General features: G+C 37.9%; 3 protein-coding genes and 2 non-coding genes across 13 annotated transcripts in view; 3 read left to right on the forward strand and 2 right to left on the reverse strand.

Moving 5' to 3' along the window:
* The first annotated feature begins 282 nt into the window (after window positions 1-282).
* On the forward strand, window positions 283-8152 carry ilkp-1 (PPM-type phosphatase domain-containing protein). The gene is made up of 8 exons (NM_063969.3): window positions 283-369; window positions 1214-1325; window positions 1366-1472; window positions 1527-1623; window positions 1684-1890; window positions 2232-2351; window positions 5808-5901; window positions 7925-8152. The coding sequence occupies exons 1-8, from the start codon at window positions 288-290 to the stop codon at window positions 8072-8074; spliced, it is 969 nt and encodes a 322-aa protein (NP_496370.2). The 5' UTR covers window positions 283-287; the 3' UTR covers window positions 8075-8152.
* F45E10.2 (Major facilitator superfamily (MFS) profile domain-containing protein) lies at window positions 2194-5351 on the reverse strand. 2 transcript variants are annotated; one of them, NM_001027003.5, is made up of 8 exons: window positions 5134-5351; window positions 4436-4521; window positions 4077-4175; window positions 3878-3944; window positions 3611-3816; window positions 3437-3563; window positions 2659-3390; window positions 2194-2582 (listed from the first exon to the last, which is right to left on the reverse strand). In NM_001027003.5, the coding sequence occupies exons 1-8, from the start codon at window positions 5284-5286 to the stop codon at window positions 2436-2438; spliced, it is 1617 nt and encodes a 538-aa protein (NP_001022174.1). In that variant the 5' UTR covers window positions 5287-5351; the 3' UTR covers window positions 2194-2435. The 2 variants fall into 2 exon arrangements, with proteins under 2 accessions (NP_001022174.1, NP_001022173.1); NM_001027002.5 differs by lacking the exon at window positions 5134-5351 and having other exon boundaries at window positions 4436-4614.
* Window positions 8075-24417, reverse strand: part of unc-53 — a gene marked incomplete at both ends in the record, with an annotated part of 31410 nt that continues 15067 nt past the window's right edge. The window contains 19 exons of one of the 8 annotated variants that reach the window (NM_001026999.8): window positions 8125-8583; window positions 8631-10092; window positions 10291-10428; window positions 10482-10814; window positions 11093-11175; window positions 11277-11489; window positions 11641-11763; window positions 11870-12204; window positions 13439-13522; window positions 16746-16857; window positions 17429-17554; window positions 17605-17790; window positions 18564-18699; window positions 19076-19204; window positions 19685-19852; window positions 20743-21155; window positions 21201-21359; window positions 23438-23556; window positions 23768-23909. In NM_001026999.8, coding sequence (NP_001022170.1) covers window positions 8360-8583; window positions 8631-10092; window positions 10291-10428; window positions 10482-10814; window positions 11093-11175; window positions 11277-11489; window positions 11641-11763; window positions 11870-12204; window positions 13439-13522; window positions 16746-16857; window positions 17429-17554; window positions 17605-17790; window positions 18564-18699; window positions 19076-19204; window positions 19685-19852; window positions 20743-21155; window positions 21201-21359; window positions 23438-23556; window positions 23768-23909 — 4685 coding nt within the window. Of the gene's footprint in view, window positions 8584-8630; window positions 10093-10224; window positions 10246-10290; window positions 10429-10481; window positions 10815-11092; window positions 11176-11276; window positions 11490-11640; window positions 11764-11869; window positions 12205-13438; window positions 13523-16745; window positions 16858-17428; window positions 17555-17604; window positions 17791-18563; window positions 18700-19075; window positions 19205-19684; window positions 19853-20742; window positions 21156-21200; window positions 21360-23437; window positions 23557-23767; window positions 23910-24417 lie in introns of those variants that run through there. The other 7 variants (NM_001027000.6, NM_171039.3, NM_001026998.5 and 4 more) reach the window with 7 other exon arrangements.
* Window positions 12800-13024, forward strand: F45E10.3. Its single transcript, NR_051651.1, has one exon. It is a non-coding gene; the product is annotated as an Unclassified non-coding RNA F45E10.3 (non-coding RNA).
* C09H10.16 lies at window positions 22541-22686 on the forward strand. Its single transcript, NR_051652.1, has one exon. It is a non-coding gene; the product is annotated as an Unclassified non-coding RNA C09H10.16 (non-coding RNA).

Genomic DNA, 24417 nt, shown 5'->3' on the forward strand with positions numbered 1-24417 from the left:
ATTAATCAAATTTGAAAATTTTAATAAATTCGCTACTTTCTGAATAGAGAACACACAAAAACAAGAGAGAAGGAGGGACAAAATCAATTCGGCGGTTCGTACAACACTCCGAAATAACGATTACGCGTGTTGTTTAGCGAATATCAATGCGATTTTTGCACGTCTACAAAATCGGCGGAAATTTTAAATTTAGACAGGATAAACACAATTTTTTGTTGAAAAATCTCGATAAGGAAAACCAAAAATGTGCATAAATGTTCCAAGCTAACAAATTTGTTTTACAGAAAATGTACTCGGATAGCAGAAAACGGAGTTCTGATGACTTGATCGATAATTCAGATGAATCGAAAAAACCGAAGGAATCGAGAAGTGAGTATTTATTGATTATTTTTGAAAAAAATTGCTTGGGAAAATTGAAATAAATAGAAAAAAAATAGAAAAACTTTGAAAACTGGAAATTCATGAAAAGCCGAGACACCACGGTTTCAAGATCTGGTGGGATTCCGGGTCTACGTTTTCCGGATCTACCATTTCCGGATCTACGTTTTCCGGATCTACGTTTTCCGGATCTGACCGTGCCAACTCTTAAATCGCTATTTTTTTCGAAGAAAAAAGTGACAACGACGCTCCGATGTTACCCGTCGCGTATTGTTAAGCGTTTCTTCTAGAAGAAAATTTCGAAAAAAGTCGTGCGTTGAAAAGCGTTTTGTGCGTTGGCACGGTGCCAGATCCGGAAAACGTAGATCCGGAAATGGTAGATCCGGAAAACGTAGATCCGGAATCCCATCAGATCTTGAAACCGTGGTGCCTCGAAAAACCTTCAAAATTTATTTCAATTTTAAAAAAAAGTATCGTAACTTCAGTTTAAAGGCGCACGCTGGTTGTTTCAGAGTGAGTCTCACCACGATCTCAGTAATAAATTTTATTAAATACAAACAGGTGTGCGCCTTTGAAGAGTACTGTAGTTTCAAACTTGTGTAGTTGCAGAATCTTTATCGACTTTTTGTAGTTTTTCGATAAAAATATATTTATGGATTAAAACATTTACAAAATCAAGAGAAAAACTCTGAAAAATAAATAAAAAAAATTCGGAAGACGCACATCTGTTCGTATTTAACAAAAATTGTCGTATCGAGACTGGGTACCGTATTTTTGGTCCAAGAAACACAAAATTTCGCGCCTGAAATAATAAAAATACCAATTATATTTAAAGATCTTTACTGCACTCTTGCCGCGTACGGTTGTCGAAAAGGAGAACGAGCTGACATGCAAGACACTCACATAATGCTTCCAAAATTCGATTTAGGAACCGAAAAATCATTTCTGTAAGTCCAAGTCTCACAGTTTCCAATACTCCCTCTTCAGGTCTCGTGCATCATTTTTCGCGATTTTTGATGGTCACGCAGGACCACGCGCCGCAGAGCATTGTCAGAGTCAGATGGGTAAAACGGTCAAAGAAAAACTTGCCAAATGTATTCAATTCTTTTGATATTTTTGTTCGAAAATTAAATTTTCGGAAATTTCAGTTTCGGATTTCCCAACATTGACTAAATCACTCAAGCAGACCTTCACAGAATCCTACAAAGCAGTGGACGACGGGTTTTTGGCAATTGCCAAACAGAAGTATGATTTAATGAGATAAAAATTCCCCAATTAATTTTTTAAAAAATTAAAAAATTTCAGTAAACCTATCTGGAAGGATGGAACCACCGCGACCACCATGATCATTCTGAACAATGTGATCTACGTGGCAAATATTGGTGATAGTCGAGCTGTTGTTGCTAGAAAGAAAGAAGATGGATCATTTGCACCAGTTTGTCTTACTGTAGATCACGATCCAATGTCTCATGATGAAAGGATGAGAATTCAGAAAGCTGGAGCAGTTGTGAAGTGAGTTGAAGTTTTAGATCTACTGATTTTAATGCTTTCTGACTTGAATCGATGTTGCAACATGTTGTAAATTAGAAGCAATTTGAAAAACAATGAAAATCTTTTTTTTAATAGCCGGAAAACGAATAAATGTAAAAACTAGGCAATTTATTTGTGCGTGAATTCAAAAATAATACAACCTTTAGAAGTTTTTTTGTTGTAAAATTAAAAAAAAGTTTTAAAATGCTAAAAATAATTTAAACGTTTATACTAGGTATATTGAGACTGTTTCCAATCATTTTGGGTAATTTATGATGTATCTGCTTTCAATAATTACGATTTATAAACTATTAATTTTCCAGAGATGGTCGAATTAATGGAGTAATCGAAGTGTCTCGTTCAATTGGAGATTTGCCATTCAAATCACTTGGCATCATCAGTACTCCGGATCTCAAAAAACTGACGCTCACCAAAAATGACTTGTAAGTTCATTATTTACATACAAAAATTATTAGAATAATTATGAAGAGGGTAAGTGTGAAAATGATTAAAGTAAATGTTGAAAATTAAATCTTGTTGCCTTCCACTTCGGAAATCGAGTCAGGAAGTTGTTGGTTTACGGTCTCGGGTAACATTGTCCATGAGACAATTGATGCACATAAAGCGAGTATTGTGAATGGGATAATCATGACGATTCGGCCGAATCTATCAACCTGAAAATTAAAATTATTGCAATTGAAAAGTTAGGAATGTTTTGGAATTTTTTGAACTTTTTTGAGCTCAACTCACCAAAAAGAATGCAATGAAAGAAGCACTGATTGCTCCAAATCTAGCTATTGTCGAGCAACATCCAACTGCAGTATTGCGAATAACTGTTGGGAAAAGTTCAGATGTGTAGGTGTACATGACAGTATATGCAACTGACACAGCTCCCTTTGCAACCATCAGCATAATAACTGCATATTGACTCGGAATCAAGTCATGTGTAAGCCAACTAGCCAGAAGAAGCATTCCAGCAGTGAAGATAGCTCCAGAATACATGATACGTCTTCCAAGTCTGTCAATTAGCAATGCAACGATGATGACAGCAGGAAGCTCCATGAGTTGAGAAGTGACAAATGTGACGAACAAACTGCCTCCGCCAACGTCACTTCTCATTGTCAATCCGTAGTACATCATAGTTGTCACTGGCCACATCACAAAGTTTGCGATGGTTCGTTTTCTCATCTGAGGTGTTCTGATTAGATCAAAGACTCCGAACGAGTCCTTTTTCTTTGTTGCAGTCACATCCATCTTTTTCTCTATTTTCTCTGCCCAGTTCTTTGGAATCGTTTTCTTGTTCCAGTTTGCAGTTGCACACAGAACTACATTGGCGTCGTCGTATTTTTCTTGAGATACAAGCCAGCGGGCGCTCTCGTGGATCATCCAATAGTAGGTTATGAAGATTAGGGATGGAATTGCAATAGATGCATGCAAAAGCCTATAGTCTACTATAAAGTAGGCCATTACTGCCAGTAACACCTGAAACAAGTTCTTTAATATTTAAGTCCTGATATTTTCAAATTACCCCTCCGATAACACCGAAGACGTTGGCAATGACTGCAATAAAGCTACGGTACTTTTTCCCAACAAGCTCAATTCCCAAGACAACGGCGACTCCATAGATCCCAGGTTGAGTGAATCCAGTTCCAGCTCTGGAAATTTATTTTATGTAACTGGAAATCATGATAGGATTTCTTACTTCAAAATCGCATAGATCCACCAAGTGGGAGCTACAATTAATAAGAGAGCGCATACCACTTGAAGCACTAGGCACCAGAAAAGTACTTTCTTTCGTCCGATCTTATCTGCCATGACTCCGCAGGTGAAGGATCCAATCATTTGACCTATGAAGTATACTGCCTGGACTGTTGCTCGGATCCATCCGTTATCTCCATCCATTTCCCACTGAAATAGGAAATATATGTGAATTATTTGAAATTCAAATGTTCGTTGATGTTGTTCTTACCCTGTCAGATGCAGAGTAGGCCAATTCCTCGCAGCCATCAATCCGTGTTTCGTTGGTTTCATTGCATCTGTAGGAAGGAAGGAATGAATGAACAAATATATTTACGATGTTTGTTTTCCTGATACTATATCACTACAGCAGACGTCATTACGTATGACAGTTTCAGCACCACGTGGGCGTCTTTGACCGATGAACTTACATTTTTCTGGCCGGAGATACCACAAAAGTCCAACTCATCACATGCATCGAGACGAAGGCGATAGGTATACATATCAAGATAAACTGGATTTGTTGGAATCTGAAATTTTGATGATTTAATGATTAGTTCTTTACGAAATTTTAGTTAGGAATGAATTTTTTAGGAAAAATTTCACGAAATTTTAGTTAGGAATGAAAAAAAAGTACAAGTTAAACAGTATTCTACAAGGTACTAACAAGTATTTTGTCAGTTGACAGTTTTTTATTAGAGCAAACGTCAACTGAAATGGTGCAAGTCTAATAGGGAAACTACGGTAATTTTTGCCAGAATTCCTTACTCAAAAAATATTAAAAACTAACCTTCCGAAGCTTCCAAGTCCTTCAAAAATCGATTCAAGTTTGATCTTATCGTTTCGCACGTCGACCTCCTCGACATAATGTGCTTCCTCAAGATGAGCAATATCTTTAACTGGTGTAACTTTGACCGAGGAAGCCATTGTCGTAGAAACTAACTCGTTTTCCGCACTTTTTCCCTATTATACCCAACTACGGACCAAAAGACACCCGGTAATCGTACCGCCCCATTTCATACAGTCTGTGTCATAGGATATCAAGACGCTCGCCCGCCTACACTCACACGTGCCTGTTGTTCTAGTGGTTATTCGGGTTATTAGAAAATTCCAACAACGGAAATTAAAAATTGAAGGTGGCATTGGCGTTGAAATCGAAATTAATATCGAAATCAAACGCTCAATGAACATTACGAACTATGATCAGATAAGCATGCGGAAGAAACAAAGGATCGCGGGATATCCCAAGCTTCCTTAGCATAGCGTCCACTTTTACTACGTAGCCGTGAAATAAGAAAACTCGACCACTCTCATAAAATTAACTAAGATTTTCTCGAAAATCGGCTTTTTGGAATTTTAGAAACCCCTTTTCAAGACCATCCTCGGCAAGTTTCAGGAACAAGAAAAAGAAAAATAAATGATTGGTCGAGTTTTTGACATCACTAGGCCACGTAGCAAAAACTTCATGTTATAAAAAATTAGACTTACCTGTTTTGTTCCAATATCCTTTAGACCTTGCTCTATAAGTGGGTTCATTGCTTCGTTGAGACTATTGATGACGTCACTAGAACAATAACTAGTAATTGTAGTTTGAGCAGTTTGAGGAATATCCTCATCTTCGAGGCTCTCATCGATCGACATCCTAATGAATAAGTGTCAGGTCAATTGGGGAAAAAAGAAAAAAGTGCTCTCTGGCAAGAGGCGAGAGAGCGCACAGAGGCAAATATGAGCACTCTGCCTTAGCGCGCGCACTGGACATCGATTGGATTAGATGAGAGCCTCGAAGACGAGAATAGAGAGCAAAAGCTGAAATTATGAAAGAATGGTCTCTTTGATCCTTGGATTAGACACCATATTTCAGAAAAGAGAAACCCCTTATGTACTAAGTACGTCTCCGAAACATCGAAAAAAATAATTTCTGGTGTTTCTAGCTATAAAGGAACGTAACATTTTAACAACATACAATAAAAGTTATTGCACAACCTACGGAGTTGAACATAAAACGGCGAAAATGAGATTCCTCGAAATAACAAAAACTACTTTTAAAGGCGCAGCGTTGTCATCCATAAAACCATAAAACCATTGCACAAATGATCTTCAATGTGTCATCGATTTGATTCCTTCGCAATTTAAACGACATTCGCTAATTCGATTTGTTTCAGATTTGCCATCATCGCCTGCGACGGTCTCTGGAAATCATTTTCCAATTTGGAAGCTGTTTCGTTTGCAGTCGAGCAGTTGGAGGCTGCAAAGAAGGTTAGGATCATGTTTAGCGGGAAGGTGTTCGGGGGACTAAAGAGCGTTACAAAAAGTGTGATCCCACTAGAATGGATCTACTCGGATCCTAGTTAAGGGCCACAATAGAATTTTAGGCAATTGAAGGATAAACCTTATATTCCGGTACACCCCTGCTTTATATAGGATCACGTGCTTCGGCGAACTATTTTTCAATTGTACCTATACTAGGTTCATCTGACAATTCGTACCCAGATTGACCGTAAATCAAAACATTCTACATACTACCCCCCCCCCCCCCATTCACCACCATGTGTTAGCGTATCCGTCACGAAGTCAGCGAACATATGACGTTTGACCGAAATTCCTACTCTCTGCTAGTCGGTTCAGCTGATTAATCAGTTATCATTGATAGAAAACGATCCCCCAGCTATCAGATGGCAGAAGATACAATTGTTCTTTGGCCATATTCTGTAAATGCACGTTTCAAGAACTTGGAGAGTACATCCCTTGAAATATTGCTGCAGCTAGATAAAAACAATGCAAACGAATTGATAAGGAAATATCAAAAGATTGGTTTTCAAACAAAAAGTACAAAGAACATCCTGCAGAAATCGCAATATCCGGGGTCGAAGAATACTTTTGTGGCTTGTATTCAACTGTACACATATCAGATCATTGATCAGCAGAAGCTACCCGACGTCATATTTACACTGAGAAAGTTTCCGACGTTTCTCGAATTGCCGCAATAGAAATTAGAATTTAACATATGAATTCTGTCCTACAAAGTACTATGTTTTGATAAAGTTGTTTCAGAAGTCGGATCATATGACTTGTCGATTTCGAAAGTATATCCGTCCAAAACAAAATGACAACAAAAGTACTTATACTCTAGTACTGCCTCTGCAAACGGTCAGGTCTAGCTGTCCAGAGCTTCAATATAATCTCCTGAAGTTTGGCTGAAATTCAGTTAACTAGACTTATAATGTCATGCAATCTGTCTTTGACCGCTAATTTCAAAAAAATTGGCGATAAATAAAAGGGCAGTAATGACCACGAACTACTTCTTACTACAACCATATGAATAACTAGTTTCACATTTCAAGATCATTTATCATGATTCGTGATCTCAAATGACTATCTTATCAGTTTCGACTCATCCACTCCTACCTGCAACCCCACGTGTCGAGACTGTCGTCACGAAGTCAGAAGGCGGATAGTTTTGAAGCGAAGCTATGTTTTTGTCGTTCACTTGATTTTTCAAAAATGATAAGGAATGATTTAAAACCGAATCGTAAATTTATAAGATACATGCAAGAGAAGAAGTGATAGACTCATTAAAGAATTGAGGACACAAATTAAACTGATGAGTTTTTTTGGAATTACAAAGTTAAATTGAGGGCAAGGCAGAGCAGAAATTCAACACAATCCGCGATCGGCGATCTCAATTTGGGCAGAGTAGTTCTCAGAATTCTAGTGCTAAGGCCTTATCACGTCATCAAATTCCTTTCATTTTCGGATCAACTGATAGATAAATGACAAATCCATCGTTCGTTGCAAATCACTGATAACCGTATCACTTCGCAATCAACTGCTGATCTGAATTTCCGATAAACAAAGCTTCAACGTCATATGTACGCTGAAGACCTTCGAGGATAGGATTGGAGACTATTTGGGTGTGTATCTAGATCTTACGAACTATATAATAAGTGATATCAAAATGTAGCGGTGGTGATGACTATCACATGAAACTGGTTTTCTTGCACAGAGGTAATGTAATAAATAGTAGTTCGTGGTCAGTCGGTTGCCCTTTTATTTTTCACGCTGGTCTTTGTAGAAGTTATAGTAAATCGGATGATGGGAAAATGTGGAATGATTGTAATTTAGGTAACTATTTGAATTCATCTGACATTGAAAACTGTGAATATTTTCTTATTCCGCCTGGGCTGTCACTGACAAATTACCTGAAATAAAGTTTCTTGAACGCTTAAAAATTATTTAAAGCATTTGATAATGTTTCAAATATAAAATTTGACTTTTTCAGACCGATATCGAACAAGAACCTAACGAGTCTCGTGAAGCTGCTGAATTGAGAGTTGTGGCGGAAAAGTTGGCTGCAGAAGCCGTTCGCAGAAAGTGTGGTGATAATGTTTCAGTTATAATTGTGAAACTGGAACTTATTGATTCCGAATGATCTTTTATTATTATTTATGTGTTTTTTATTTTATTTTATGAACTGATTATTTTATAAGTACATACACTGTTTATTCAATTTGACTATTAATGAGCAATGGGAAATGTTTCGGAAAGAAAAAGGTTTTTAAATCGCTTCGGCGTCGGCACCCGGGAGGACTAGGAACAAAGGGAACAGGAGGTTCTGGGAAATTGGGGGGAAAAGGGGGAAAATGGGGAATCATCAGGTACCGGTACGAAGATAAGGAAAGCGGGGGAGAGGCGAGAGAAGATTAGAGTCTTCTGTTCAAATGTTGTCGATGGTCTGATGCTTGGTAGCATGCAATTGGATCAACGACTCGAGGGGATTGAAGTGTTGTCGGGATGAGTTGGCAGGTGACGGGACGAGGTCTTGGAGTTGAAGACGTTTGAGCACATTCTCCGGGTTTTCACCATCGAACCACGGCCATTTTTCAGAGACGATGTCGGTGGGATCCTCGAAGGAAGTGCAGCGACCGAAGGTTTTTTTGCCTGGAAAATCATTCAGGTTATATTTAAGTAGGATATACCGCACTTACCATCTCTAGCAACACGTTCCAAATATGGAATGAAGTTCTCATTCCACAATCGAATGAACCATTCACGGGATCCATCGACAGTTAGAGGACAGTTCAAGCATGCTCTTGGACCAACTGTCACATCAACAGAATTCGTTTTCTCAATAAAATTATTGACGGCCTGAAGAGCTATTGGGAAGAAGTCAATGATTTTGAAGAGCTCTGATGGCATCTGTACAGTTAGACGATACTCATCCTCTACCGCCCGTCGTCGGAGGTAACGTAGGATGAATCCTTCGAGACGATTCGACATTACTGACATTTTGAAATTGTGGTGAATTTGAAGCTCAGGGATTTGATATCGGTTGACTGTGCATACTACAAATGGACCTTCGTTGTTTTGAAGTGGGACATTTGCAAAAACGGATACAACAAATGCAATTCGATTCTTTGGGATATTATCTAGAATTACGATGCATGATTCTTTGCTTCTCAAGATCTTTTCCAGGCGTCGTTCCACTTGAAGCAATTCTTCTTTATTGTTTTCAGGAATGCTGATATTAACAATACTATCTTCGGATTGATTTGTTCGAATAGATACATAAGCAGCCAGGGTCTTCGCCAGTTTGCTCTTTCCAATTCCAGTTGCTCCAGCTAACACCAGACGTCTCTCTGTCAAAATTGACTTGACGAGTTGGAGAATCATTTGCTTTGGAAGAAGCATATCAAGGACCAGACTGTCTACGCGACTCTGTGCGGCACCGTGCATGAACATTCGGATTGTAGTTGAGGAAGTAAGAATGTCAGTTGGATGGCTGGTTATCATGGTTGTGGAGTCTCCAATGACGCGTCGAAGTTCACCAATTTGATAGCCAAGGATAGAATCACGAGCATCGATTCCAAGTTGATGCTCCACATCAATTCTGGATAGGTAGACTTCAAATAGTCCTAGAATAGAAACATCAATGTCTTTCCAGCATGACTGACTGGTTGGCATGGCAAGATATCCTACGATTATCTCTTTGTCCGGGTTAACGATCGAACTGATTTCTCCAGCGATGTCCACGTTTACAGTAACCTTGATTGAGTTGCAGCCAGAGGATCGTTTCGAAGATTGACTAGCTGATGTACTGCTACACGCTGCATCATAGACATGCTCATCGTCGTAGATAACTGGAATTGAGGCGCGGGAAGAAGCACGAGTGGCTGGACCGTTGGTGAGTTTGTCCACTTCTTTCTTTAATTGCTTGTTCTCGGTTTTCAACTTGTTCACTGTCTCCCTCAGAACATCAACTTCGCGGGCACGATCCAGATTGTCAAGGCGGACTTCGTAAAGTGCACTATCGCGTTCTTTGAGCTCTTGCTTCAACTCAATCACATCAATGTTGTCAAGAGTTCCTTGAGATCCGGAAATTGATGGCATATGTGCTTCGTCGTAGTTCTTGTTCTTCTTCTTGGTGAACTTGGAGAGTGAGGAGCGGATCTGAAATGTTGAACAATAGTTTGAGATGAATGATAGATTAGCTTTTTTCTATCTTATTTTTTCAAAAGCAACTAGACAAAACACTTTCACAATACAGAATCTACGGACCGCACAATAACTATACCACTGTACCTGAGAATCTACGGAAAGCGCCTGAAACTTAGAAGGTTCTAGAGTGTAACTAATTTGGGAACTTACCCAGCTCTTCTTGTTCTTGCCAAACGAGCTCAAGCTGATCTTCTCCTGCTTGCTGCTTTTCGACGACGATGACATCGATGATCGATGGGATGCAACTGATTCCAGAGATGGTTGACGAAGAAGCTCACCAGCGCCTTCCTGAAAAATACTTGGGCTAGTCTTTTTTTTAATGTTTTGAAATTTAAACATACGTTAGCATGAGCTGAGTTGGATGCAAGATGATTGCTAATATCCCTCAAATGAGCAATGTCCTGCCTGAATCGTATTGCCTCTTCAGGCTTCAAGTTGGATCGATCAATGTGTTGAGTGAGTTTTCTAAGCTTTTGCTCAAAAAGATCAAACAATGCTCCATAGTTCTCCTGTTTCTTGGTTAGTGAGTCGACAGTGTTCTTGTAACACTCCAAGTCACGTGCCATGTCCCGAATAGCATGTTCGTACTTCTCATTGAGAGATCCATATGCTGTCGTGCTAGCCAGTGATAGTTGGGATCCCATCTCACTTTTGGCAGAATGTGCGGGGGATTTCTGAAATTTAGAAGATTATTTTCAAATTTTTTTGTAAAGTTTTTGGAGAATGAAGTCATTTGTATGGGTTTGTGAAAATTCTCAATGAAAATAAAGTTGTTTCCCTAGATTTCAACTTTGACCGCTTATATCTCAGTTCTCGTCTATCCTACACAAAAATTTTCAACTGATAAAATATTTAACTGCCATTTTTTTCTGTCATTTTGTAGTTGAAAATTAGCTAATTTAGCGAGAAAATTAAAAAAGGGTATAATTTTTAGAAATTTTCCAAAACTTACTTCATCGGATAGTCTGTGCAGTTGGAACGTCTCTCCATAGATACCAGTAGAGCTTCCACCTCGGGAACGCGCCGAGTAGGATCCTGAATTTACTTTTTAGGTCAAAATTGTTTTAAATTATTTTCCAATGAATTCCCCATACACACCGAACAAAGGAAAAATTAGAGTTTTAAAAAAAGCGAACCCCAATTGTTATTGACGTGGACAGGCGAAGAAGCGAGAGAAAGTGGGATACGGGCGGTGGGGCCACGTGGCGAATGTGATCTTCGTGGGGCTGATGGAGAAGCTGTGATAATGCACGAGTCAGCCGGTGATTGGTGACGTCGAGGTGGTCGTGGTGAAAGGGATTCGAGAAGGATCATTGAACGAGACATACCCGAAGCGTTGAGGGCGGCTGCTAAAATGAGAAGCGTGCCTGGTTAGTTGTTAGAACATAAGGTTGAAGCATTGGAAATTAGAGATTTGCAAAGTTCTGTTGCTCAAACTCATAGCTGACCAACTCAATTGAATAAATCGAAAGAGCACAGTTGCAACACTCAAAAAGTTACCTGAAGAATCATATTTCGACATCGAGTTCGGCACCCGTCTCGGGCTCAAGAGAGCCGCCATTCTGTGCTCGGTGGATGTGAACTCTTGAAGGTGGCATTTACGATCAAGTGAATGAAATTGGCCTGGAAAAGAGGTAAGCGATAGAAAAGAATGGAACACAGAAAATAGGTGAATAGAAGTGGGAAAGTTTAGATTTTCCTTTGAAAGAAAATAATTGAAATGCCTCACCTGAATAGCTTGGTTTTTGTGAAGAAGGTCGTCGACTAGTCTGTGAGTGCATAGACATTGTGTCCTTATCAGCTGACACTGATAAGTGTGGAGAATAGGATGAGTATCCCGGGGATCTTAGCGAATGTTGTCCGAAGGTTGAGGTGGCAGCGGCGCCACGTTGGCTCGTTCGGCACTGGGACAGAAGTTTGTACACATTCTCCTGTTCTGCTCGAGATCGAGAATCGACTGATGTGGAGGACCGACTGGGGACTCGGGGCTTTGAGGAAGAAGACGTGGGATGGCGAACAAAGTGGGAATAGTCGCTATGTTTGGAGGCGACTGTTGCCATGTCTCTGAAAAAATTTTGGAATTGGAGAAATTATTCAAGAAATCAATTTAAAATGTTGCTCCGATAACACTTGAATTTGGAGTAAAACTTTATTTTTAGATGTACCTAGATATCTCTATATTTTAAGAGTGAAACATTTTTTGATAAAACTTAAGACAAACGAGATACATATAAGACGTCAAGGAAGATCAGTTTTTTGAAAATAAAATTGTTGCTTCACTCGATCAAAAAACGTTATATCTTTCATCAAAATTATATTTGCAAAAGACAATTTTTGAAACATTTATACAAACTTTCAGATTGGAATTTAATTAGATTGAGGCTAAAATTAAAACCTTTATATTTTAGAAAAAAGAAATTCTGCTACTTCTGTAAGACCTAAATTCAAATTTCCTCTATGTGGGGTCCAATAAAACAGAAAATGCGCGAGAAAACGATGAAATTGAAATCCGGAAATAGGACTTGAGACCAGTTCATAAATCTCCTTCTCCTCCTCCCCTCTTACACTCGATCACCAACAACACAAGTCAATTCAGAGTGAAATTGAGAAATTATGCGAAACGGAACACCAAGATGGATTGGTTTTGGGAGAAGGAGAGCTCCAGGAGCATAGAAGGTCCGCGCGGGAAAATGTGTTCCTTTTCTGAGACCACCCTTTGCTTGCCAATTACTCAAGATGGCGAAGGCAGCTGACCACCACCGACGACGACTTGTTATTATTATAAGAGGTATATGGGATGGAAGGGTGTAATGAAATAGTTTGTTGGTTGGCACCTTATGGATAAACAAACTCCGAATGGTCCCCGAGACAAGGACTAATGGAGTCAACAAATATTTTGCAGGAAATGCTGGATGGTATGTTGAACTCGAAAATCAGATATATAAAAAATATCAGAAAATTATGAAACTTTCAAATAATTTTGAAAAATCCTTTAAAAAACAATTTCCAATTTTAGTTTTTTCATGTCGTCGGTGATTCTTTAAAAATTTGTTTAATTATTACAAAAAAAACCAAACAAATTCCGATTGATTTTCACATTAAAATTTAAAGATTCAAATTTTAACATGATGTTTTTCAGCGAATTTTAGTCTAATTTCAAATGAAACGTTCTAGAGAACTTCAATGACTTTTATATAAACTTTAAAACGTATAAATTTTCTAGCAACTTCTAGTTCTCTTGGAGTTTTGGTAAAAGTTCCAGGGTGGTAGATCACATTTACTTCAAAAATGAACTTACACTCCGGACAAATCGTCCGTGGATATGTCGTCGAGCTCGTTGTTATCGGATATTCCAGACGACAAGGAGGAACTGTCTTCGAAGCTGAAACAATTAAATTTAGAAATTTGATAATATGGAAAATAGCGCAAACATTATTATTCTAGACGCAGAAAATTTATTACTATCATGGAAATATACAACTTTAAAAATCCTCTAAACGTATTCAAATCGGATGTGTCTTAAGATTAAGAATAAGAAGAAGATGGAGAAGAAGTACTTCTACCAATCCCCACCACTCAAACGAATCATTATAATCGGTTTAAGAGACGTTTCGGGGGGGGGGGGGCGCCGAGGAGCAGATGGAAGGCATCAAGGAGGATCGGACGGGATGAAACAAACGTTTTACTAGTCTTCAAGAAAGACATGCCGAGTGTTTCAATCTTGATTGCGGGCGCGCGTGCAATTGGTCATTAAGAAATTGCGACCGGGGGGACAGAGGCAAATGGAGGTGGTGCATAGGAGCCGAACGGGCGGCCAACAAAGGTACAATTATGACACACTTCATTTAATATTCACCCTAATAATTGTAGTTATGATCTAGACCGTTTGAAATTAATCTTAATAGTGCCCCAAAGCCGATGTGTCCAACACAAGCCTAATCCGAACCCTAAGCCTAACTCTAACCCTAACAAAAGCTTATACTCACAATCAACTCTTACACTGAAACTCACTTTCTAATAAGCCTCGACAGAAAGGACATTTCTAGAATCTAGAATACCTGGCAATTGCAACTAAAGCTTACGACTACTAGGAGAAGTAGACCACCTAGGGAGGGAGGAGGGCAACAATTTGCCGCTTTTCAAAATTTCAAAAGAGGAGCACCTAACAATGGGGCTCCGCAACCCGAGAGAGTGCATATTCTAGTAATAGTAGTGGAGGAGCAACAATTTTGGAAAACGAGTGGGGGCAAAGGAGGTGGGTCTAAATTAAAAACACATTGTCTTGAAGTTTACGAGCAAAAAGATGTGGAAGAGGTGTCTTGAAGTATTGCAAGAGGAAGAAGGAAAGAAGAAACAATAAAAGTTCGAAACATGCAAATTCTCGGTTCAGGTCGTCGTTGCGTACTACTCGAGAGCGGGGGACGCGCAGGACACACAGTTTAGTTATTTATGAGGAAGAGGGAGAAAGATTATGCAAATGACAAAGAGAGGAGAATGGTGACCAGCCACCAGTGTCGGCAAGTTTCTTCTTGTCAAGTGGCTACTCGAACACATACTATCAATTGGTTTTTGCTTGTGTGTGTTCCAAATATGGAGGCACACTGGTTTGAGGTTGAGGAGGCGACTTCAAAGACTTATACCTTGGAAACAAATAGAAAAATCAAAAAAAGTCAACTAGGATTTCAAATAAAAAATTTCAAACATTTAGATTTTTTTATAAGTTTTTCTAATTTAGAAGTTCGCTTTCCAGATAAATTGCATCAAAAATCTAGGCTTTCAATTTTTGAATTTTCTCGAAGTGATCAACTCAAATTTGGCTTTAATATTCAAAATTTGAATTTTTAAATTAAAAAAAAACCTTTTTTCTTTCTTAAACTGTTTCTAGTAAAAAAGCTCCAAATTATTTTTGCATAATATTCCTTAGAAGTACATTTTTTATCAGCTCATCGGGAGCTTTGGCACCTATGGGCTCTGCTAGGCCCCGCCACAAAAACCTTCCGAGGAACTGTAATTTTTGTGGCGAGACCCACGGAACGTAGTCATGATGGGAGTCAAATGGAAGGCGCATGGAATTCAAATTTGGCAGTTTAATCTTTAAAAAAATTGGAATTTCGAAAAATATGATTTCGGAAATTTTTGAAAAAAACGTTCTAAGGTTATAGTTGAGATAATTTGAGATCCGAATTGACACACATTTTTGGCTAGAGTTTGAAAAAGTGGGTCCCGCCACGAAAACCTCCCTACAAAAGTTTTTATGAAACAAATTTTGAAATAAAACCAAGATATTGAACACAATGCTGAGCAACATGGTGCATACTAACAATAATTTGGCAAGCTACCAAAAACCAAAAATTCTTGACAAACACTTCACTATCACAAAACGAATTCAATTCCGCCAAAAAGATGGTAAGAGGAGAAAAAGAAACCCCGTTCGTTTGTTCTCGGCTTAATGAATTAATTATAGGAACACAAGGCAATCGGAAGGAAACCGGCGACGGAAGGGAAGGGAAGGAAGCAAGTCGCCAAAAATGGAAGCGGGAGGACAGCTGCATTAGAGAGAGAGGGGAGCTTGTGCGCCAAATCTAGGGTGAATTGAAAGAAGATTGAAACCCACAGGATCGGGGTGACATGAAAAAGAAATTGAGACGAAGAAGAATGATAGGTTCGCGTTATTTCATAACCTAAATTAAATGGACAGGACTTGAAAGGAAATTTTGAATTTAGGCAGGGCTCAAGCGGAACCTTTTTGAGCTATAGTATGCAGACTCACAGAACTACAGAATTTCAAAATTCATGAAACTTTCGTAATACCAACTATCTTGCCCATCTCCACTGAAACATCTCAAATTTCATAACTAGTTTCAAATTCAGAGGCATAACAAAAAAGCAACAAAAGCAAAGAAATGCTCTTCGAAGCGCGCAAAACCGCATCGGTTCCATTATGAGATGCACCGATAGATCTTCGTTAGAAAGAGAGAGAGTAAATAAACATTTGGATATCCTCCTAGGAGACAACTTGCGCTAAACCAGATGTTGGTTCTAGTATTTTTGAAAAAATGCATTTGGCGGCAACTTCTTCCCAAAGTTTGGCCCAAAAAGTATTGGACCAAGCTTGGTACAGACTCTAGAAAGACTTGGGCCAGCAAGACTTGTTGAGCAAATTCTTGCCACTGTTTGAAAATTACGCGTGACCCAAACAAAATTTGGCTCAAGTTTTACCAAACTGCCGCCAAATGCCAAGTAGACTGAGGTCACCGGAATATTCCTGTAATTTGCAATCTAAGCTCCAAACTATTTCACGCGGTTCCTCGATGCTCATTCATAAGTCATAGCTCCTCCTCCTCCTCTCATCTTTAGGAACCAAAATTGCACTTCGCGCATGAATAGATGTCTGTGTAACAGGGACTCCCAGCAGAGAGAGAAAAAGAATGCAAAAGAAGAAGATGCTATCAAACGTCTTTCGGGGATTCCTCGATCACCAAGTGATGCTCATTAATTTTGAGCCTTCTGGATTAATTGCTCCATGGCTCCCTGACCACCGAAACGAGCAGCGAATGTGTTCATATGTGTGTCAAGGGACTACAACTACTACTACCAAAACTCACTTGTCAGGATAGCCGTTCTGTGCTCGACGAGTCATGTCATCGTATTCTTTCAGCTTCTCCCTCATTTTGGCGCACATCGCAACACCGGCGTCAGAGGTGTAGCCGCTGGATTCTGAAATATTTTGAGAGTTATGAGGATTCAACTGTCGAAGGTTTTTTTTCAAATTCTAACGCCAATGTGCTCAAAAATTACTGTCGAAATTAAAAATCTACAAGTGTTCATTCACCGAATTAGTGATTAACGTTCAAAATGTAGACAACAAGGAATAGGTAAGCATGTAGGCAAATGTAAGGTGTTGGTAGGTCCAATAAACAATAATTATTAGCTTTTGATTTATTCAGTGTTTTTTTTTAAATATTATTTACTGTTTATTGGCTTGGTAAATATCAAGCCTATCTGCCTACATCATACCTTTCTGCCTACACACCTGCCTATGCCTAAAACTTAATACATCTCAAGAGAACTTTCACAATTCCAAAAATTAAAATACTATAGATTCAAAAATTATCAAAAGAAAAAGTTTTTGGTACGAGCTCCAACGTTGGTTAACTTTAAACGAAACAGTTCAGAAACCAAAAAATCAAAAGTTTTCCTTTGACAAACATCATTTTTCTGGGATTTTTTAAAATTTATAATTTGAAGCTATTTTTCAACAAAAAAAATCAAAGTTTCCAAAATTTACCTGATGTCTTATTCTTTCCCATCCTTCTCTCCAGCGAATGATTACCAGAAGTTTTTGTCGGCGGAGTCACCTGAGCCGACGCATGAGCCACAATGGAGTCTTCAGACGCGGACGACTGCTCATATCCTGCAAAATGGTCATTTGTCATAATAATTGGAGGTGGGGGGTGCACTGACCAAACGACTTGACAGGCGATGTGATTTTTCCTTGTTTTAGAAGAACATCGTACGTTGGTGGTTGTCGGATTGAAGTCATTTTAAGTGGAACAACTGATTTTAGAGGTGGAAGCGGTGGAACGTCCGTCGTGTCGATGCTCATTGATTGGAGCTTTTCAGGTTCTGGTTTTTCAGATATCACGGGGTCTGAAATTATAAAATATGAATTTGAGATTGAGGAGCATTCTTCGAAAAATACAAATATTTTAAGATTCCTAGTTTTGACAAAAATTTATAGCCCAAGTCTGAAAATCGCCGAAAAGTCGGAAAATGCTTGGTTTCAGAAATCACACATTTAAAATTTTTAAATTTTCCTCAAAGGAATTTTTTTTCAATTTCTGGAATTTTTCTCAATTTTGTTTTTTACAATTTTTGGAATTTTTCTCAATTTTTTTCCGGAAAATAGTGAATTTTTTGATAGTTTTTGACTATGTCTCTATTTCTGAAAATATGAATCTTTTGATATTTTTTTTGTTGATTTTTTGAAAAGTAGCTTTATTTGTGAGTTTTCAAAATATTTTTTTTGGAATTAAATTTCGCTTTTTCTGATTTTTTGTCGTTCCTGCGAACGAAAAAATCGAATAAATTAAAATGTATTTTAAAATATGTTTTGTAAATTCACAAACAAATCTTACTATTAGACATATTTGGAAAAACATTTTTGAAAAAAATTCCCAAGAATTTAGAAATTTTTATAGAGTATTATTTTATTTTTTAACTCAATTTTTTAAACAACTTTCAGAAAAAAAACTTATGGTCAGAAAAATCAAAGTTTTACTGAACCTTCTACAAATAAAATAATTGTACTCCTCCTTACTATTCCCGCACAAACTTTAAATAATCCAAAAATTACTTCCCATCACATGGTCAACAAAAACGTCACCGACCGAAACATAAGTAAAGTTCAGAAATAAACGTACCATTTGTCAACTTCTTATGTGCCATAATTGGACTAACAACTCCGATTGTTGGCTGGGTGTCACGTGGCGGAACAGCTGGAGGTGGATCTTTTTTCGCTGTGCTTTTCACTCCTTTCACTGCCAGTGTTGGTTTTTCCTAAAAATTGATTATTTTTCGAAAATATAGGAAGGCTCTTAGGAAGGCGAAGCCAGACATTAAAGTGTATCAAAATCTTAAAATCTAAAAAAGGGAAAATCTGCAACAAAAGACGACAAAAAAGGAAGAATGGAAAGACGGAAAGCGTATTGAATTTCAAGATATTTTCCATTTTTGCACTTTTGCCTAGTCCGACTTTGAAGCCAGCTTCGAATCTTTAGATTGCAACTACTCGGGCCAAAGAATATGTACATGGTTCAGGCCGGCCCAGTTTAGCCCATGCTTGATCAATGGCTTTGCCAGCCTCTAAACCAAGTTAATATAATTTAGGCCAAACTTGACAAGAAGCCTCTACCCAGAAACAAAAAATACTCACCTCAACAGGCTTGTTGATAATATTTGGAGAAACCGGTGTTGCGGCTATCGGCTGTCTGATAGCTGTCACGATGGAGGCGTTAAGAGTAAGATCGTCTGATGACGGAGACTTTTCGTCTGACGTTGAACTCTGAAAATTTTGAAGTTTTATAGAAGGGGACGGTTTCAAATGGGATAAATTGAAACTTAAAGTTTCATCTCTAAAAATTCAGTTGCACAAAAAATTAGTTTCGAACTTATAAAATGAGATTATTAATTCGAAAGCTTCTCGGCGACCACAAAAGTTTTAGGGACGGAACTCCTATCTGAATGTTCTAAAATTTTATCCATATAAAAAAGTTTTAAGTAAAACATTTTTTCGTAAATATCTTAAACTTTTAACATCAATTTTTGATCTGAAAATAAAATTTAAAAAGTTTGGGTTTGACAAATACCGTATGACATTTATCCTAAAAATGTATAAAGCAGGTGCTCTGCAAAGTTTTTTGTACCAACAAATGGGCGGATTCACATTTTATGGCAGGTGTCCCAGAGACCTCACTTTTATAAACATCCGAGACTATGTGAAGGTCACGAAAACAAAAAAAAACAGTTCTCCTAAACAACGAACCTTGGAAGATGTGGAATGCATGCTTAGGGAACCTTCCGTCGATGATGACGTTGGCGACGTGCTGTTGAATCCAGCGTATCCGGACTCTTCTTCACTGCTCTTTGAGCATCGTTTCGAGTCTTGTTGAGATATGATTGGGGCGTCCGTTTTACGGTAGGAAACTTTTGGCTGGAAATTACTATGTAAAAAACGAAGATGCACAGTTTTTTTTTCAAAAAAATTTTTAAAAAATGTTTTCTCATAAATAATAGAAGCCATAAGACAATTCCGGAAAGTCAAAAGAATCTCGTATATTTCAGTAGGAAGTTTTAAAAAATATAGCAGGTCTAAGAAGCTCTAATTTATATGAAAAAAATAAATACTAGAAACTGAAAACGTAAAGTTAATTTTTCAAAAAGTGCATCTCACACAAAAATGTTTTGCAATTTGTGCTCTTTCACTCTGTAGTAGCTCATTTTGAAAAACGAATTGAAAAACCGGCGAAGAAGAGCTGAGAAATTGCTTTACTCTTTGTCAGCCAGATGTGTTTTTCGGCCCTCGACGTCGAAAAATGCTCGGAATATCACTTCCGTTGCAACATTTTTCCGCGAAGAGTCTTTATGGGGGGACACAACGACAAAAAGATGGGACATAGATTCTGAAAGAGTGTCAAGGAGAAAGAAGAAAATGGGAGACAATTCCCAATTGTCTCATCATTTTTATTAGTAGGTTGGTTTTGGTTTTGGTAGAGTCAAGGAACGGAAGAAGTACGAATCGGGTTCTAAATATAGATGAGGCCCAGAGCTTCGCAAAACTAGGGTTTTAAAATTTCTTGAAAATCAACTTTGACAGCTTATATCTCACTTGTCTTTGGTCCTATACAAAAATTATCAACTGTCAAAATATTTTTTATTTCTTTTTCTATATCTGATATCTTCAATATGAACCAAGATATAAATCTTCAAAGTAAAATAGTGGGATGCAATACTATCAGAGGAAAAAATCTTATTTTTAATTTATTTTGTAGAATTTTCAGTTTTTAAAAAATACATTTCCAATTTCCGATTTCAAATACTCACCGTACAAAGCTTCGACATAGACGTGGCACTTCCCAGCTTACTGGTCGGCGGCTTCAGGCCACTTTTCACTGGGGCAGCGATTTTCGACAAAGTTTGTTGTTGAGGCACCGCCGCCGCCTTTCTCGTAGGTTGTGGGCTATTCGATGAGGAAGATGGGTTTTTGCTACTGAATAACTTTAATTTCAGCATTCCACCACCACCACCACCGCTGTTATCGGGCTCTTGTTTTGCTCCAATAGTCTTCACAGAAGCAAGTTTTGGGGTGCTCACGGCTTTCGGAGCGGCTAGCTTTGAGCTTCCGATTTTTGTAGTTGTAGCAACACGAACTAGCTGGGTTTGTGGTCTAGAAGGTTTTTGGAGTTGGGAGGTAGGTCGGTTTAGATTCGAAATAGAGCTGTACGTTGATGATGATTCTGAAATAATATAATTTCTAAAAAGAAGCCGGAAGGATCGGATACCTAAGCTCTTCGCAGATGTGGATATCGTCGAGCCAACATTATTATTGCCACTCGAACGGCTCGACGGACGGAATGAATTTGTATTATTTGATGAAGTGGTTGATGATGAGGGTGGTTTAAGTCCAGACGTCTTTGGCTTGATACCAATCTTTGATGAATCTGTAATTGAAAGTGTGAGAGAAAGGGATAACGATTTTACGCATCACAGGGCATTAAGATTTTAAGTAACAAGAAACTGGAAACATTTAAAATTGAAAACTCTCTTGGAAATCTAGTCTGGATTAGACTGAAGCAAGCAAGTCAATCTAGGCTTAAACTAAATGCAAGTCATTTCTGCTTGGGCTTGAGCTTATGCGCAACTAAGATCTAGAATAAGGCTATAGTTCAGGCTTAGGATTTCCGAGTTCAATCTAAACGTTACACTAGATTTATGCAGGCACTTCAGTTTTCTGTTCAGCCGAATCTTGCCTAAACATCTTGAAAACCTTTAAATAGAATTTTGATCTGGCGGTTCCTATTTGTTTTGTTTTTTTCTTCTTTTCCAAATCTACATCTACAACCTCATTAATTTTAATATTTTTAAATTGCCTCGTTTTTTATGTATTGCATAAAGATAAGCTCATAAATATACTAAATTTTCCCGGCTTTCAGGCAGCCACAAAAAATAGGCGCGAGTCAAAACGAAGAAGAAAACAAGGAGGTCTATGGCTATTTGAAGAGTTAGTATGAGCGTGAATTTGAGACCGAACGGACGAGATGAAAAGGGTCACACGCCATGTGGCTCAGTATCTCCTTCTCTTAAAAAGTAGAGTCGGGCTTTTGCTATACTTTTTATGATACGAGTGAGATGGATGAAGAGGTGAGAAAGTTTTTTAATGGGCCAAAAAGCATGGAAAATTGTACGAACTGGCTGAATGTTCAAAGATTGAATTTGATAGATAATCTGTGCTTGAATTAAAATTCTAACTGCTTGCACTTTATTACGCGTGCCCAATAATTATCAACCGTCTAGCTTAATTTTTGGATATGTGCTGAGTAGCGATTCATAGCATGGGAAATGTGACACGGAGCTTCCTATAACTTGGGGGATTCAAGGTTTTGAGATGGAAAACAGTGATACATATAAAGATATTGTCAACAGTAGAAATAAAATTTTAGCCATACAATTTGTTAGGGAATATTTATTGATTTTTTGAAACTTTTCAGATTTTTTAAAATCGAAAATATCGTTTTTTTAAATAAACTTTTAAAAGTCGTGTTTATCCCTAATTGCACAAAATTAAATATCAAAATAAATGGCTTGAATAGTAGTAAAATGTATTCCAGTTTGTGGTAACCCAGAATGAGTGGCGGAATAGGAAAGAGCGCATAAAACCCGACATTAATTGTCAGTGATGAGAGCGGGGGAAGACTCATGCGCAAGTTGAGACGATGAAAAAGCAATTCTACACTCATACTACTACCAGCCAGTGTCATCGGCTCTATCTTTATTCATCAATTTCCGAAAGAGTAATTGCCATGCTCTCATTCGAATTAATTGACCGTCTCCCCGTGTAGTTTCCTTCCACACACAAATGTTTATAAGCAAAATGGACAACGAAATTGGAAAATTGTTGTTGTTGGAGATGGAACGGGAGGAGGAGGCGGGAGAAGGAGGGAGAAGAGGGACAACCTGTCCCTGTCAATTTAGTTAGCCTCTTCTGTGTTTTCTCACATCAATTTAAAAGTCATTATGAAGCCGAGAAATTGATTTTGGTGGGCACTTTTCGGGCAAGGGGAGGCGATTTGTAAATTGCAAAATTTTATAAAAATTAAGAGTTGAAACATGGTGGCGGTGAGGGTTTGAAATAGTTTTTTTTTACTTTTTCATACAAAAAGGAAGGTTCTGAAACTAGTGCGAATTTGAAAAAATCTTCAAAACATGTCTTAAACATTTGAGAATAGCACAAATTTGTTTCAGATCATTATTTCCAGTATAGACTTGCGCTCCTTCCACTTTAACAGCTTGTATCTAGGTTCCATTTGGATCTATTACAAAGCTGTCAACTGACAAAATTTGTGCAAAATACTTTTCTACATTTGTATAGTGGAAAATTTTTTGATAAAACTCAAGAAAATTGAGATATAAGCCGTCATATTAGAGCAATAAAGGTGGAAGTTTTGCAAAAAAACTACATTTTTATCATCTTCTTTTCTGGGCATTTTATACAAGTTTGAGCTCAAAATAAAATTCTTACCAATTTTCGATATTCTTGACTGTGGAGTCTGAAGCCTGGATGTTGACATTTGTGGAAAGTTGGAATTTGGGTTAGTTGCTGAAGCGGTTGCTGACGTGGCGACACGTGGCGAGGGTAATCTGAAAATGGAATTGTATTGCAAGTTTTGTAAGATCTAGTTGATCGAAAAACTAAATCAAAGTTAGGGCAAATAAGCAAAGTAAATAATGTTCCTTTTAATATTTTCTCAATGAAAAATCACTCAACAACTAGTCATACAGAATAGACTCAAGTCGAAGATAGTTATTAAAGAACACATTTTTGTAGTCGTAAACTCAAAATTAAACTCACTTAGAAACCGCGGGTGGCATAATGGATGTGGGTAGTTGCTCCAATTTCTTCTGATCTTTTTTCAGTTGCCGAAGCTTCTGCTTGTAGGTGGAGAGCAGGAAGAGCAGCTGGAGAACTGCACCCAAGTTTCCGCTGTCGATATCTGAGAAATTTTAAATTTAGGTTTTTTTTAAGCTGATGAAGATTTTTGAGAATGATATAAAGTTGAAAAGTTGGAGTTTATTAGGAAAGTAAGTTGGGATTAAGGTTGAAATTTGTGTAGGGTAAGTTTGAAATTATTTTTCAAGCTCCTGTCTAGGCTTCAAGGTAGATAAGAGCCAATGAAAACTTTGCTTAAATAATAAATTAAATAATAAATAAGCTAATCCAAAATAACTGCATATCATAAGGAAACATTCCAAAAACTTTCAGATTTTTCAAATTTTCGTATGAAGATTTGGTAAATTGACAAATTTTTTTACACATTTGAGCTATTCGAGAAATTTCGAAGTGGTTTGAAGAAGAATTATATTTGAAACATAGTCGAGAGTTTTACTATAATATCTGGTTATTTTCCCAACTGGCTCTACCCCCGAATTGTGTCTATGAACTAACAAAACCTTTTAGGTTCCAGGCAAGTAAAAGCCTGAATCCCAGGTCTCAAAAAGTTC

This window comes from Caenorhabditis elegans, chromosome II (genome assembly GCF_000002985.6).
Source record: "Caenorhabditis elegans chromosome II".
Taxonomy (NCBI): domain Eukaryota; kingdom Metazoa; phylum Nematoda; class Chromadorea; order Rhabditida; family Rhabditidae; genus Caenorhabditis; species Caenorhabditis elegans.

What these genes read in the sequence shown, in the direction of transcription:
- ilkp-1 (NM_063969.3), top strand. Translation starts at nt 288, where the DNA reads ATGTACTCGGATAGCAGAAAACGGAGTTCTGATGACTTGATCGATAAT. An exon ending in CAAAGAAAAACTTGCCAAAT is followed by an intron (nt 1,473 to 1,526) that starts GTATTCAATTCT and finishes CGGAAATTTCAG; the next exon opens with TTTCGGATTTCCCAACATTG. An exon ending in AGTTGGAGGCTGCAAAGAAG is followed by an intron (nt 5,902 to 7,924) that starts GTTAGGATCATG and finishes TGACTTTTTCAG; the next exon opens with ACCGATATCGAACAAGAACC.
- F45E10.2 (NM_001027003.5), bottom strand. Translation starts at nt 5,286, where the DNA reads ATGTCGATCGATGAGAGCCTCGAAGATGAGGATATTCCTCAAACTGCT. An exon ending in CCTACTCTGCATCTGACAGG is followed by an intron (nt 3,817 to 3,877) that starts GTAAGAACAACA and finishes TTCCTATTTCAG; the next exon opens with TGGGAAATGGATGGAGATAA. An exon ending in CTTTCATTGCATTCTTTTTG is followed by an intron (nt 2,583 to 2,658) that starts GTGAGTTGAGCT and finishes TTTAATTTTCAG; the next exon opens with GTTGATAGATTCGGCCGAAT.